The sequence below is a fragment of the Myotis daubentonii genome, chromosome X (genome assembly GCF_963259705.1).
Source record: "Myotis daubentonii chromosome X, mMyoDau2.1, whole genome shotgun sequence".
NCBI classification, from domain to species: Eukaryota; Metazoa; Chordata; class Mammalia; order Chiroptera; family Vespertilionidae; genus Myotis; species Myotis daubentonii.
Window position 1 is genome coordinate 30,872,076 of NC_081861.1, and position 14,519 is coordinate 30,886,594.

The following is a 14,519-nucleotide window of genomic DNA, read 5'->3' on the forward strand; positions in this document are numbered from 1 at the left end:
ATTACTGCTTCCCGACTTTTGCCCATTCCTCACCTCTTTACCAATCCAAATGTTCAACTTTATTCAACATAGAAAATAAGTATGATTTTTTTCAGTGGCCCCCCTAATGTTGAGTACATAGCTCTCAACTCCCATAACACAACCATGCACTTGGTAATATAGTTGCCTAATTTTCGTTCCCAAGTAGTTTCAGTATGTACAATGTTCCTGCAACTAGATCAAAGTGTCTTTGAACATAGGGGATGAATCTTCCTCTTGTTATGTTTGCTCCATAGCACGCAGCAAAGATCTGGGGGCATAATAGATATTTGTTAGCTTGAGCTCTGTCCTCTCTATGAAAGGGGGACAAAAACACTTCTGGTGTCAGAGACTGCTTAGAACATGGGAAAAAGACCCTAATTACTTTGGAAGCAGCTGGTTGCCTATACTTTTTTTATTTTTAAACTTTGGGAAATAAGGAGAGAGCAGCCTCCTCTAGGGAATCTAGGAAATACTTGTGAGTAAACATTTTTCAAGTCTTATATATCCTGCTGTCTGCACTGGCACTCAAGAAACCATATCTGGGCTGTATACCACGCCCTCTGGGTGTTTCTGTCTACTGATGACACTGAGTGGACTAATAAATTAGTTCTGAAGAAGTGAGTCAGACGATGAGATCTTCAAGTGGCATAGAAGGCTGATAGGGAGTATGCCTTGGCACAGGCATACTATTCCAGTGGGGCAAGCTGCCTCTTCTACTCATCACAATCAGAAATGTCTTCTCAGAGGAAAACAAGACATGAAGGCATGTGATAATCTATACAAATTCTATTTTAATATCAATTTGTATGGAAACAAGCAGGTGTCAGCGTTATGCAGACACAGAAAAAAAGGGAAAGAAAAAACTCTAGTGATGACTGATCTTGTATTTACATCATTTGGTTTCAACAGGGACAGGAAGTTTTGCTGTTAGCCTCCTGTGGGAACTCCAGTTTCTGTACCTTCCCCTGCTGCCTCTCAGCATCACGATAGAGCAGGGATTTCTGCGCCTTCAATCGGCAAGCCAGGCACATGAAAATTGACTCTACGTTCTGGCTCTCTTTGGGGTCCTTGGCCGATGTCTCAAACAAGAGCATGTTGTGGGCATCGGCAAATTTCAGGGCTAAGTTGGAGGGCACCTGGATCTGTTCCCTCAAGTCACACTTGTTGCCCACAAGCACTTTCGGTACTAGCGGGGGCACAGCATGCCCATTGCATTCTTGGATCCACATTTTGAGGTTGGTGAAGGATGTCATCTTGGTGACGTCATAGACAAAGACCACTGCATGCACATTGCGGTAGTAATGCTCGACCATGCTTTTGCGGAAGCGTTCCTGACCTGCTGTGTCCCACACTTGAACCTGAAAGATACAAAAGCCCATGTTTGGAGTCAGGAAAGGAAACATGAATAGACAGGAGAAAACATGGTTCTGTGACATTATAAAGCTGAGGTGACAAGCCGTGACACAGGAAGTAGTTCTTTGACAGATTGGCAGAATGGATTTATAAAAGTGCTAGAGGCCCAGTGCATGAAATTCATGCATGGGAAGGGTCCCTAGGCCTGGCCTGCAATCAGGGCCGATCAGGTTCCCCTCCTCCCCACCTCCCTGCCTCCCTGCTTCCTCCTTCCCTCACTCCCTCACTGTCCCACCATGTTCTGTGCCGCCCCCTGGTGGTCAGCACACATCATAACAAGCAATTGAACTCCCAGTCTCCCAGGCAAACTCCCTTTGCATATTAGCCTTTTATATATATACTAGAGGCCCGGTGCACAAAAATTTGTGCACTCGGTGGGGCGGGGGGTCCCTCATCCCGGCCTGTGCCCTCTCGCAGTCTGGGACCCCTCCGGAGATAACGACTTGCTGGCTTAGGCCTGCTCCCGGGTGGCAGAGGGCAGGCCCAATCCCTAGGTGCAGACCCTGGTCAGGCTCAGAGCAGGGCCGATTGGGGAGTTGGGGCGCCTTCCCCTGTCATGCACACAGCAGGGCAGATTGGGAGGTTGAAATGCCACCCTCAGTCACGCTCAGGGTAGGGCCGATTGGGGGGTAGGGGCACCACCCCCTGTCACACTCAAGGCAGGGTCAATGGGGAGGTTGTGGCGCCACCCCATCATGCACAGAGCAGGGCCCATCAGGGGGGTTGGTGCTCCGTACCCTGTCATGCACAGAGCAGGGCCAATCAGGGGGTTGGGGCGCTGCCCTGTCACGCACAGAGCAGGGCTGATCAGGGGGTTGGGGCGCCACCACTCTCACACTCAGGGCAGGGCCAATGGGGAGGTTATGGCTCTACCCCGTCACACACAGAGCAGGGCCTGTGGGGGGGGTGGTTGGGGCGCCGCACCCTGTCACACACAGAGCAGGGCTGATCAGGGGGTTGAGGCGCCACACCCTGTCACACACAGAGCAGGGCTGATCAGGGGGTTGAGGCGCCACACCCTGTCACACACAGAGCCGCAGGGCAATCAGGGGGTTGGGGAGCTCCCCCTTATCAGGCACAGAGCAGGGCTTATCAGGGGGTTGGGGTGCCTTCCCCTGTCACGAACAGAGCAGGGCGGATAGGGAGGTTGTGGCCCCGCCCCCGTCACACACAGAGTCACAGAGTCGCAGGGCAATCAGGGGGTTGGGGCGCTGCCCCCTGTCACGCTGATCCCGGTGCCGGGAGGCCTCTCGGCTTCGCTGATCCCGGTGCTGGGAGGCATATTACCCTTTTACTATATAGGATAGAGGCCTGGTGCGTGGGTGGAGCTGGCTGGTTTGCCCTGAAGGGTGTCCTGGATCAGGGTGGGGGTCCCCACTGGGGTGCCTGGCCAGCCTGGATGAGGGGATGATGGCTGTTTGCAGCTGGTCACACACCCTTCAGGGTGGGGGTCCCCACTGGGGTGCCTGGCCAGCCTGGGTGAGGGGATGATGGCTGTTTGCAGCTGGTCACACACCCTTCAGGGTGGGGATCCCCACTGGGGTGCCTGGCCAGCCTGGGTGAGGGGATGATGGCTGTTTGCTGCTGGTCACACACCCTTCAGGGTGGGGGTCCCCACTGGGGTGCCTGGCTAGTCTGGGTGAGGGGCTGAGGGCTGTTTTCAGGCCGACTGAAGCTCCCAACTGCTCCTTTTTTTTTTTTTCATTCTGGGCCAGCTTTAGCTCTGGCTCCAGCTCTGAGGCCTCTGCTGCTGAAAGAAGGTATCTGGTTTGTTTTGGTTCTATAATCAAAACAATGTATAACTCCAGCTCTGAGATCCCAGCTCGCTGAAAGCAGGTTTCTGGGGTTTTGTTTAGCTTCTATATTTGTTACAATGTTTCTTAAACTGCAGGCTCAGAGGCCGGCAAGGCAGGCGGGGAACGTTTGTTTCCTCCATCACTGAAGCAAGCAAGCCTCATGTTAGTTTCAAGCTGCCTGGCTGCCGGCCGCCATCTTGGCTGGAAGTTAATTTGCGTATCTCGCTGATTAGCCAATGGGAAGGGTAGCGGTCGTACGCCAATTACCATGTTTCTCTTTTATTAGATAGGACTAGAGACCCAGTGCACAAAAGTTTGTGCACTTGGGGGGGGTGGTGGTTCCCTCAGCCCAGCCTGCGCCCATTTGCAGTCCAGGGCCCCTTGGGGGATGTCCACCTGTCGACTTAGGCCCACTTCCCAGGGGATCAGGCCTAAGCTTGCAGTCAGACATCCTTCTGGAAGCTAGGGAGCCCTCGGAGGATGTCCAACTAAAGGCTTAGGCCCCCAAGGGAGCTGTGATGAGGAAGCTGGGGTGACAGAGGAGCCATGCTGTCCCGCCCCGCCTCTCCGGGTCAGGTTGCACAGGGGACTCCCGCCGCCCCGGGTCGCAGATAGCAGGCCTGGATGGTGGCGGGGCAGGTGGGATGGTGCTGACCCGCCCTGCCTGCAGTATGCAAATTAGCCACCATATTTGTTGGCAGTTAATTTGCATATCACGCTGATTGGCCAATGGGAGGCGTAGCGAAGGTACAGTCAATTACCATGTTTGTCTATTATTAGATAGGATAAAAGTATAGAGAGAAGTTTCTTTCAGGATTTATAAAGTTTTTCTTAAGATTTTTAGTTGAAAATCTTGAGTTGAAAAACCTTATGGTTTTTAGTTCAAAAACTGGCATGTACATGAATCAACTTTTCTGAGGGCAATTTGGCAATGTTATCAAGAACCTTAAAAATGTTAAAAACTCTTTGAGCCTATAATCTCACTTCCAATCATCTACCAGATATACAAAAGAAATAGCAGATATGTGGTCAAAATTTTGTACAAAAGTCTTAATCACCATGTTATTTATACTTTTTAAAAAACAGGAAACAGCCCTGGCTGGTTCTCAGTGGTTAGAGAATCAGACCGAAGGGTTACGAGTTCAACCCTGAGTCCTGGCCAGGGCGTTTGCAGGAGGCAACCAATCGATGTGTCTCTCTCACCCCTTCCTCCCTTCCTTCCACTAAGTCTAAAAATCAATGGAAAAAATATCCTCGTGTGAGGATTAAAAAATAATAATAATAAATAAATAAAAACAGGCCCAGATGGAATGGCTCACTGGTTGAGTGTTGATCTATGAACCAAGAGGTCACAGTTTGATTCTTGGTCAGGGCACATGCCCAGGTTGCGGGCTCAGTTCCCATTGCGGGGTGTGCAGGAGGCAGCTGATGAATGATTCTCTCTCATCATTGATGTTTTTATCTCTCTCTCTCTCTCTCTCTCTCTCTCTCTCTCTCTCTCTCAGAAATCAATAAAAATGTTTTTTTAAAAAACAAACAGGAAACATCCTAAATGCTCAGTAGGAGAGGAATAGCTAAAGTTTATATAGCTATACAGAGAGTTATTATGCAGCCATTAAAATCTTTTCACCTCAAAAAAAAATGTTTTCAAAGAATAAATGGTGGAGGAAGTGTGCACAAAATATAAGTGAAAGCAGGATATGAAAGTTTTCATATGCTATGGTCCTAATTTTTTTTAAAAAAATTAAGCATAGTCATATGCATAGGAAAGACTGGAAGTGTATACAACAGAACACTAATGATTGTTTAAGGGCAATGGGACTATAGGTAATATTTATTTGGTTCTTTTTTGTTGTTGTATTTTTACAAATTTTTACTCTAAGTATTCATCACTTTGTTTTGGGTTTTGTTGGGTTTTTTTATGACTTTTTAAAGAAAACAAAGTTAGTGTTTAAATTTCAGCTTTTAGCTCAATTTATTTTGCTCACTTCTTTGTTATGTAAATGATAATTTAGCTCACTGGATTTTTCTTCTGTATCTCACCTTTTTGGATAAAGGCCAAATTATGAAGGAAAAATGCTGATATAAGTAACATATACCAGGACGCAACTTCCAAGGGACACTCTGGAGTCGACACACATTCTGCCCAATCTATTTCTCTTTATACATCCAAAATCTTGGACAAGAGAAATTCATATGCAGAATGATGGTCCCTAAGCCTTATGCAATTCTCAGTTATCAAAGAAAATGTGATTATGGTCACTAATTGACTACTGTGGTTCTTAAAACGAAGTATAGCCTTTATTTGGAGTTATTGGTCAGTCAATGTAATCTAGTAAATATAATTGAATCTCCTTGCTCAGTGAAGATCTTAACAGGGCCCCAGAGTCATCATTCTGAACATCAATTTTCATTGTCTAGGCTCCCCTTCATTCCCTCTGTGGACATGGCAACCATATATATGCCTTTGGCATGACCTTCAGATTCACCCATTCTTTTTTGGTGTTGTTAATCCTCACCTGAGGATATTTTCCCCATTGCTTTGCACAGAGTGGAAGGGAGGGAGGAGAGAGAGAGAGAGAGAGAGAGATGAGAGAGACACATCAATTGGTTACCTCCCACACGTGACCCAACAGGGGACAAGGAGTGAACATGCAACCCAGGTACGTGCCCTTGACCTGGAATCCAACCCTTGACTCTGTGTTGTGCCAGCTGACACTCTAACCACTGAGCAACACCGACCAGGGAAGATTCACTCGCTCTTGTTTTTTGATTTTCATTTCCCTAGGACAGACCCTCTTCTCCTCACTTCTGGACTACAGTGAAGTTTTTTGGATTCTAGATGTCTCTACTCCAGTGCTTCCTCATACAGCTTTCAAACTAGCCTTCCTAAATCCCTGCTTTTCCAGCATGTCATCCATCTCATTAAGAAATTATGTTAGCCTTCTTCTGCATGTGGCATCAAATGGAAAATTCTGTCTGCCGTAATTTTACTTCACCCAACCTCGTTTCAAACTACTCAGCTACACCTGGTTCATTTCCTCTGTACCTTTGGTCCTGCTAGTTCAACCTTCCCTACATAATCGGTTGCCCCCTCATTATCCTACCTAGATCTTGTTCATTCTTCTAGGCTTGGTTCATGCCCCCACCTTCTTCCTAAAACCTTCTCCACCTTCTCTTAAATTCTCTTTTCCTAGGCATTTCTAGCGCCCTTTGAGTCCATACCACACCATTCAGAATATATTTATTTGTTCTCTAGATGTTTCATCATTGCTCTTGGCATCTCTCCAGCTAAACTGTAAGCTGTCTTTTTCTGCATCCAATCACTTATCAATATGGTTGTCGTCGAAACTGTCATCATTATCAACAAGCAGTTTTGGCCTGAGCTACCAAAACTACCAGCAGTCTGGCATCCCAGGTATCTGCCAAGGTGATTTCAGAGACAACATTCAACTTTGGTTATGTGAAAAACATAAGTCCTTGAAGACTGATTTGCTTTGGCATGCAGAGCCAGAAAAGATTTTCATTTCTTCCACTGCTCTGGTCCTCTGAGCAGGACGAAAGAGAGAGCAGGCCAGGGGAGGAATGGAGGTCAGTGGGAAGAGAACAGGTATAGCACAAGAATATCCTGATCTCTAACTCTTGCCTCTGAATAAGGCTGAATCCCTAGCAGCCCTCAGGCATATGGCAGATGCTTTACCACCATGAGCTCAGGACTCTAAAAATACCTGCCACTAGCAAGAACAGGGGTGGGAGTGTGTGAGGTGTTTGGGGCTGAGTAGGTTGGTTGTTTGGCTTTTCTTTGGCTTCAAAATTGTGTACACCACCCGAGCTGCCGGAACTACAGGGAGGCCAACTCTGCCTTTCCAATGTTACGGGGAGCCTTGAAGCTTTTATTTGGAGGCTCAGAATTTAAACTGGAGGCACTGCTCTCATTCTAGCTCTTTATAAATCCCACTTCAAACTCTTTGAGCCCCTGTTTGTGGTGAGAAGTGAGCCAGGAAGCAGGCTTCTCACAGCAGAAAATCAAAAAAGCCATCACAAAAGGAAGAGCACAGCAGTCAGGCTCACTGGACACACACATGACCTCATTTTTGTTTGGAAGTTTGATGTTCCTATTCTTCTCAACATCCTTATAGGCCCCTGTCACCTTCTTCCTCTTTTTCAGCTGGCACTCCTCTCATCCATCATTCATTTCCTGTGGGCACTGTATCTACATGTTGACCCTGGGGGGACAACTGCCCCTTAACCACATACATGCTCCTCCAGTCCTCTTTTCTCTCCAAGGGTCAGTGGGAAGTAATGGAGTTAAACCAACTTGGATGCAAATCTCAGCCCAATTACATACTACTAGTTAGGTGTCCTTAGGCAAGTAACTTAGTCTATCTTCAGTGTCCTCCCCTGGAAACTAAGGATAACCATAGGAATCTTGTAGTGATGCTGTGAGGATTAGCATTACTTGTAAGTACATGGCACAGTGCCTAATACACACTCTCCCTTCCTCCCCGGCCCCAAACCTCCACCATCAAGTCTGGCCCAACAAGTAATTGACCGGGCACTGTTGAAATGCAGCAGTTTTGGAATTGGGAGACCTGGTTCCTAGCTCCTTCACTTACTAACTGAATAAATGACTAGGCAAATGAAATAACACAAGAAAAAAGAGCTTTTGCAAAATATAAAGTGCTCTGCACATCTTAGTTGTTGCTATTGACTCAGAAGGCCCATCAGCCCTGCCCTAGTAGCTGCTCCTTGGACCCATTGGTTCTCATCCTGGAAAGCGCAGAAAGCTTGGCTTCTTGTTGATGAGATAGAGCCAAGGCACAGGCAGTCAGTGGGGAGGGGAGGACAGAGGAATGCAAGCAACCTGCCATGGTGGCTGGGGGTAGGTCCAATCAATATAACAGGGATGTTGGAGGAGGGTCGAGGGGCACATCCTGGGGAGTTACCAAAGATAAATCTAGCCTTTTTCATCGTTTTCCTGGGGCCACCACTGCCTAAGCAAGCTTCAGCAAGTCCCCCACTCCCTGCACATGCTCATAGCTGACACAGATATTTCTTTTCCCTAGGGAACATATCTGGCATCTTTCCATAGATGATGCATGAATGTCCTTTTGTTGGAGGCCAGCGGGGGAGAGTAGATGTAGAAAAGTGGAGAAAAATACATCTGTAACCTCCTGAGGGTGCCTGAGTGGATGATGGGAATAGTTTAAAACAAATATCTTTTTCACTAGCTGGACTGTCCCATCTGCGTCTAAGATACACACAAGGCTGCCCCAGCGGTTGGCAAAGAAGGACAGAAACAAAGAGGAACTAATGCACAGAAAGCGAGGAAACAAGGCAGAGAAACACACACTGATGGGTAATTAAACATTAAGCTAACTGGCAGAAGATGGAAGCTCAGAAGCCCTAAGGAAGACATGATGTCATTCTGACTGCAGGCAGCTTCTGAGGGAACACTTAGCTCAGCCTTCGTCCACTTGGTAATGTAACACAGGAAGGTGATTTTTCAAATGATCAGCAGAGAAAGAGATACCCACAGTCTTGGTTGGCGCCTGCCCACAGCCATGGCTAACCTGCAGTTTGCCTGGTCCGCAGGGTTAGGGCTGAGGGGGTGCTAGGTGTAAGGAACCAAACTGGGGAGGAGGAAGTGCTCCCATGAAAATTTACAAAGAATGGCTCCAAAATTAGTTCTGAGTCTCCCCTCTAATACCTCCTTCATCCCACCCCTCACACACCCCCATTTGGCATTTTCCAGTGCTTCTAGTCCGAGACAGGCTCAATATGACTTAGCTAAAGCTAAAGGAGACAGTTCCATAATGATCATTATGGGAAACTCCACTCTTTCTTTGGAGGTTGGGGTATGCCTCCACCAAGGTTGATGTCAGGAGCGACTGTCAGCTTTCCCATACGATGTGTCTCTGTGTCCCTGTCACAAGTGACTGCATAGGCATGGACAGCAGGACAAGCCCAGAGCAGGCATTTATTATTGAAAAATCACCAGAAGGGAAATAGGAGACCTGAGTTGTAGGCCTGGCCCTGTGTGATCTTAGGCATGTCACTTTCCCTCTCTGAGCCTCAGTTTCCTATCTGTAAAATGTGGATGTGGGGTTAAAGGTTCTCTAAGGTCTCTTCTATCTCTGAACATTTTCTGATTCTCACGGCTTGAGACAGTCAAAGTACAAAAAGTAAAACCTAGGTACTCAGCTCAGTGTCTGGGGTGCAGTTAAAGGAGACACCTTGAAGGATTCTGGGTCCTGGGACTATAACCCTGGTCCCCTGGCCTAGAAGAGACTATCAGGCTGCTATGCTGGATGCCACTTGCCCCTGTGCACACTCCCCCAGGCCAGATATTGCCCCTGAGGGTAGAGTGAGGTGGTAGAGAGCATGGGCTCTGAATCTAGGTTGCAATACTGGTCCTGTCACGAGGAAGGCAGGATAATGAGGTGGTGAAGTGCTTGGTTAGGTTCAAAGGTCAAAGACTAAAGCTCAGATCCATATGCCTTTGAGCAAGTTATTTAATCTCTCTAACTTTGATCTCCTTATCTATAAACAGGAATGATAATGACAGTCCTAATTTCATAGGTCTGCTGTGAAGATCAAATATGGTAGTGCATGTAGAGTAGCCAGTCTGGGCTCTTGGTTTATTCACAAAGCAGGAGTTTATTAGTAGTAGTAGTATTATTATTTACTCATTGGAGGCTTTTCTTGATGCTCATGTTAACTAGTAAACACTGGATTATAAATGTTATGATGGGGAGCGTGTGAAGACACATTGAATGGAGACACCAAATTGGGTTTCAAAGCCTCAGGGATGGCCCTGGTAATTAAGAGAGTTGTCCCAAATGTGCTGAATCAGTCATCCCCCAACAGGGATTGACGGTATATGCTACCCTGGGACACAGGGAAGCAGCCCAGTAGAGGCCACACCCTACTCTTGGACTAAGAAGAGCTCACTGAGTCCTCTTTCCCAGGCTCCTTTGAGAGCTGGCATTTTATAGCCTGACAGCCTTCTATTGCTGGCTGTGGTCTAGGGCCACTTCAGCCTGGCACACAGGACTTTTCTCTCTCCCCCAAAGGGAGAAGCCTTTGGCAGCCACCTCCTAGTGTGGTTTTGTTACTTGTTTCTTGAGAAACTCCAGGCCAGCCGGAGTGTGGGGCCAAATCTCCTTTGAGATCATGTGCTCACTGCCACGCTCTGCCATCTTCCCACGGACAAGCTGGTCTTCGCCTGCTGGCTTTGGCCCTGAGGTTGCAGCAGCTTTAGATGAGGCAGGGTCAGCATCTCCCCACTCCCATAGCTCACCCTGAGATCCTTCAGAATCTGCCCTCAGAGAGCTCCTTCAGAAGTGTCACAAGGTTTCACCCTCTTGAAATATCATCTTCCCCTAAAAAGCCTGTATTGAGCACTTCTCTGCACGTGGTGTCCTGCTCAGCTCTGTTTCTAGTGACTCACACTGTCACAGGCTCTGCCCCTTGGGAAAAGTCCAGAATCTTTGGCAGAGACTGTAAAATCCAGTTTGGCTAAGTATTGGGCTGTTGTAAGGGAAGGAAACTTTTAAAAATTTCCCCAAGGGCATTGGGTGGTGACCCTCTTCCACTCATTTTCACCTCCCATTTTACACTTTCTAGTTTCCTCCTCTCTTCTCCCCCAGACTCCCAAACACTTCCTTTTTCCTCCATGTAAATTTCAGGTGGACCTCTTTCCCCTCTCTTAAACCCAGAGAGCTGCTTGGCTCAATGTGACACTTGATTTTAAACAGGCAGTAGCATTACATTTTAAGGGTCTTAAGGGTCTAAGAGCACATCCATAAGTATATTTCTACTTTGGATTGTTAAGGCATGCTTTAGAAATTCCAGAATCTTACAACTTTACATTAAAGAAGCTAGACACCCCAGAGAAAGTCCTAAACAAGCAACCGTCAACATAAAGCCCTGGGAGAGGAAAAAGACAGATACCTACTTTGACTTTGAAAAAGAAATGTAGCAATTCCTCCAAAAATGCAAGGGCTGAAAGTGATCACTATTACAAAACAGTGCCCTATATTCCTGACCCTGGGACTCAGTTGTTCTAGAGAGCTCTCCCTTATCAATACTGAGCTGTCCATCTTCCTGAAACATCTAGCATCTTGGCCCAGTTTCTGAAGCCATTTTAAAACACATTCATTGTAGCCCTAACAGGTTTGGCTCAGTGGATAGAGCGTTGGCCTGCGGACTCAAGGGTCCCGGGTTCGATTCCAATCAAGGGCATATACCTTGGTTGCGGGCACATCCCCAGTAGGGAGTGTGCAGGAGGCAGCTGATCGATGTTTCTCTCTCATCAATGTTTCTAACTCTCTATCCCTCTCCCTTCCTCTCTGTAAAAAAATCAATAAAATATATTTTTAAAAACCCACATAAAACCAATAAAAACATTTAAAAAAATAAAACACGTTCATTGTGAAAACCAAGAAGTCAAGAATCTTGCAGAGTTTACAATGTTTTTCATCATTTTCCCCAGTTGCTAAGCCCTTCTCTCCATATCACTCTGAAGATGGGCCTTGTGGTATTTGGCTTTTGACCAGCAGGAGGGAGCTTTTAACCTTTACCTGACGGGGTCTGACCATAAGCTCAAGAAAAGGTCAGCTATGGGTCCAGTGGAGTTGGTCTTTAGTGCACAGTGTCTTTTGAGGTGACTTTCCTACCCATGGACCTGCCCCCTTCCTACTCCCCTGACACATGAAGCTGCCCTTGTCATGTCCTCCCTCCCACTAGCCTCTGCGCATTGAACTATTCCTGTCCTATTGAGTTTCCACCTTTTCTGAACCAAAAGTGAGTACAAATGGTCAGACAAGAATATCTGTACTTAGGCTACTTCATTAACTACTGAGAAGGGAGGACCAAGACACTTCCGTTGACCCTCAGATAAGTTGCTCTGCATTTTTACAAAGGCCTGCTGAAGACAATACCGACACAATGAGTAATGGCGAATAGCGACAAATTTGAGAAGGACTGTTCCAAAAGAAGTAGTTTTGTCTATTATGAAGGGCTGGTGGGTGACCCTGTCTCCGTTTCTTTGAAAGGGTTCATGACTTTGTGCCAGAACCATCCTACTCCACCCCTATTCCATTTCAGCCCCAACAGTAACCATAAACTGTAATTTTCTATGGATTTCCATCCTTTCCTCCCCTCTAATGCCTTAACCAGAGTGGGGGTTTGCAGCCTATTGGCCCCCAAGAGGTAGAAGAGACCTCAAGATATGTAAAGTGCTTTGGGATCCATCCCACACCAGGACCGACTCCCTCCTGCCTCCCTCTGCCCACAGGTGCCGCTGCTCCTGGCACAGGGTAAGGATGGTATCACACATGCTTTTCCTGGCGGAAGCTGTCAGGTAGAGGCAGAGGGCATGAATGCACCTACTCCGGCCTGCCCCCCAAAACGGGTGAGGTTGGAACCCCGCGGCTGAGAGAGGAAAAGGGGGATGAGGAGGTGCCAAGGGTCTTGGGCTCAGCAAACAGCGACACAGCCACGCGTCTGAGGCTTCACAACCACTAGATCCAAGCCTCAGGCGAGGCCCCCTCCCAGAGCCCACCCTTCCTGGACCTGACCGGCTGCATCACCTTGATCTTCTCGCCCTCGATTTCCACGGTCTTCTCCCTGAAGTCCACACCGATGGTGGCTTCAGTCTTGTCCGGGAAGGTCCCGCCGCAGAAGCGGAAGGTCAAGCAGGTCTTGCCCACGTTGGAGTCCCCAATCACGATGATTTTGAAGATGCGAATCTGCACGTACTGGTCCAGCGACGAGTCGAGCTCCAGGGATGCCAGACCAGCGGTGGAGGCAGGTTGCAGGCTCCCATGGCCCAGGATGGGCTGCGCCATCTCCCCAGGACGGGACCAAACTGGGGCCCCAACCCCCCTTGAGGGCTCCACACAAAGAAAACGGCCACGTTAGTGCGCTCGAGGCGAGCGAGCTTTGTGCGTGTGTGTGCGTGTCCGTGAGTGTGTGTCCGCGCGTGTGTGCGTGCGCCGGCACCGTGCGCGCGCGCGTGCAGGGGGTGCCTCTCAACCTAGGTCCCCCTCCTTCTCCTCCAGCTCACCCTCCCCACATTTCCGAAGCACCAACACAAAAGCCAGGCAGGGAAGGGAGGCATGGAAGAGAGACAGCAAGCCGCGAGCCTTCTCCTTCTGCCTGTGCCTCAGACCAGACTCGGGCTTGAGACCCACAGCGCGCCCATAGCTGCTGCCGCGCCTTAGGCTAGGATCCTCCCTTGCCCGGTCCCCAAGGATACACCGCAGGGAGGACGCCTATGAGGAAAGGGGGGTGGGGAGAGCGGCGCACACCACTACGGGATGGTCTTCCCTTCTCCTCGCCCGCATTTAGCTTATAGATCTCGGGCTTTCCCACCCCCACTCTCTTGAAGCACGCGGGGGTCAGCGGGCCAGGAGCATAGCTGGGGAGGACAAAGCTGCACCCTAAGGCATCTCTGGAGCACTTCGGCCTTGCAGCAACATTACTCTACTGGGCGGGGCGGAGACACTGAGCCGAGCCGTCTTGGCCCCGTCCCGAGCCTTGGGATAAAGGGATGCTCTCTTATAGAGGAAGCAGGTGCACTCGCGAGCCCCGAGGAGGAGCCCGGGAGGGCGCTGCCAAGACAAGCCTCGGGTAGCGGAGGCCCGCGCAGCTGAGAGGAGGGAGCCAGGGGACCCTGGTGTGCGTGTGTAGGGGGAGTTACTGTTTCTGTCATAGACTTGCCAGATGTAGAGGGGCGCGTGCCAGGCGCCAACCTCCCCCTCATCACACCACGAGCACCCATCCTCTGAATGTTCAGGAGAGCGACTCCCATTGGCTGCTGCAGTCAGTTGTGTTTGACTGGCCAATGGGGAAGGCCCGCCGTGGGAGAGGGCCAAACAGGGAGTAAGGGAGGGGGGAAGCTAGTGGTGGCAGCTCCAGCAAAAGGGGACTTTGTTCCCGGGACTAACCATTTCAGGCCCAGGTGGAGGGATCTTGGGACAAGGCATAACCTCATAGTGTCTTGCATTCCCGCGCTCTCCATACAATCATGTCCTTCTAGAATGGTGGAGTGTCAAAAGGAACTGCAAACCGAGGGTTCACCCCTCTACAACTGAATGTAGAAGAAAGTGGTTGGGTCTAATTTTCCAGAAGCCTAGATTATGCTTGGAAGATGATAAATGAACAGAACTTTCTTATGGTATTAGGGGGCAGCTTCCCAAAGCTTACTAAGCATCACACATCTTGGTCAAGATGAGTATTCCCTCCCCTGAAAGTGACTTCAGGTTCAGAATTTGTTTGAAA

At 48.7% G+C, this 14,519-nt stretch overlaps 1 protein-coding gene across 1 annotated transcript; it reads right to left on the bottom strand.

Moving 5' to 3' along the window:
- Positions 1-792: 792 nt before the first annotated feature.
- Positions 793-13,718, bottom strand: RAB33A (RAB33A, member RAS oncogene family). The gene is made up of 2 exons (XM_059679332.1): positions 12,827-13,718; positions 793-1,379 (listed from the first exon to the last, which is right to left on the bottom strand). Exons 1-2 carry the CDS (start codon positions 13,082-13,084, stop codon positions 924-926), a joined length of 714 nt encoding a protein of 237 aa, XP_059535315.1. The 5' UTR covers positions 13,085-13,718; the 3' UTR covers positions 793-923.
- Between the last annotated feature and the right edge of the window lie 801 nt (positions 13,719-14,519).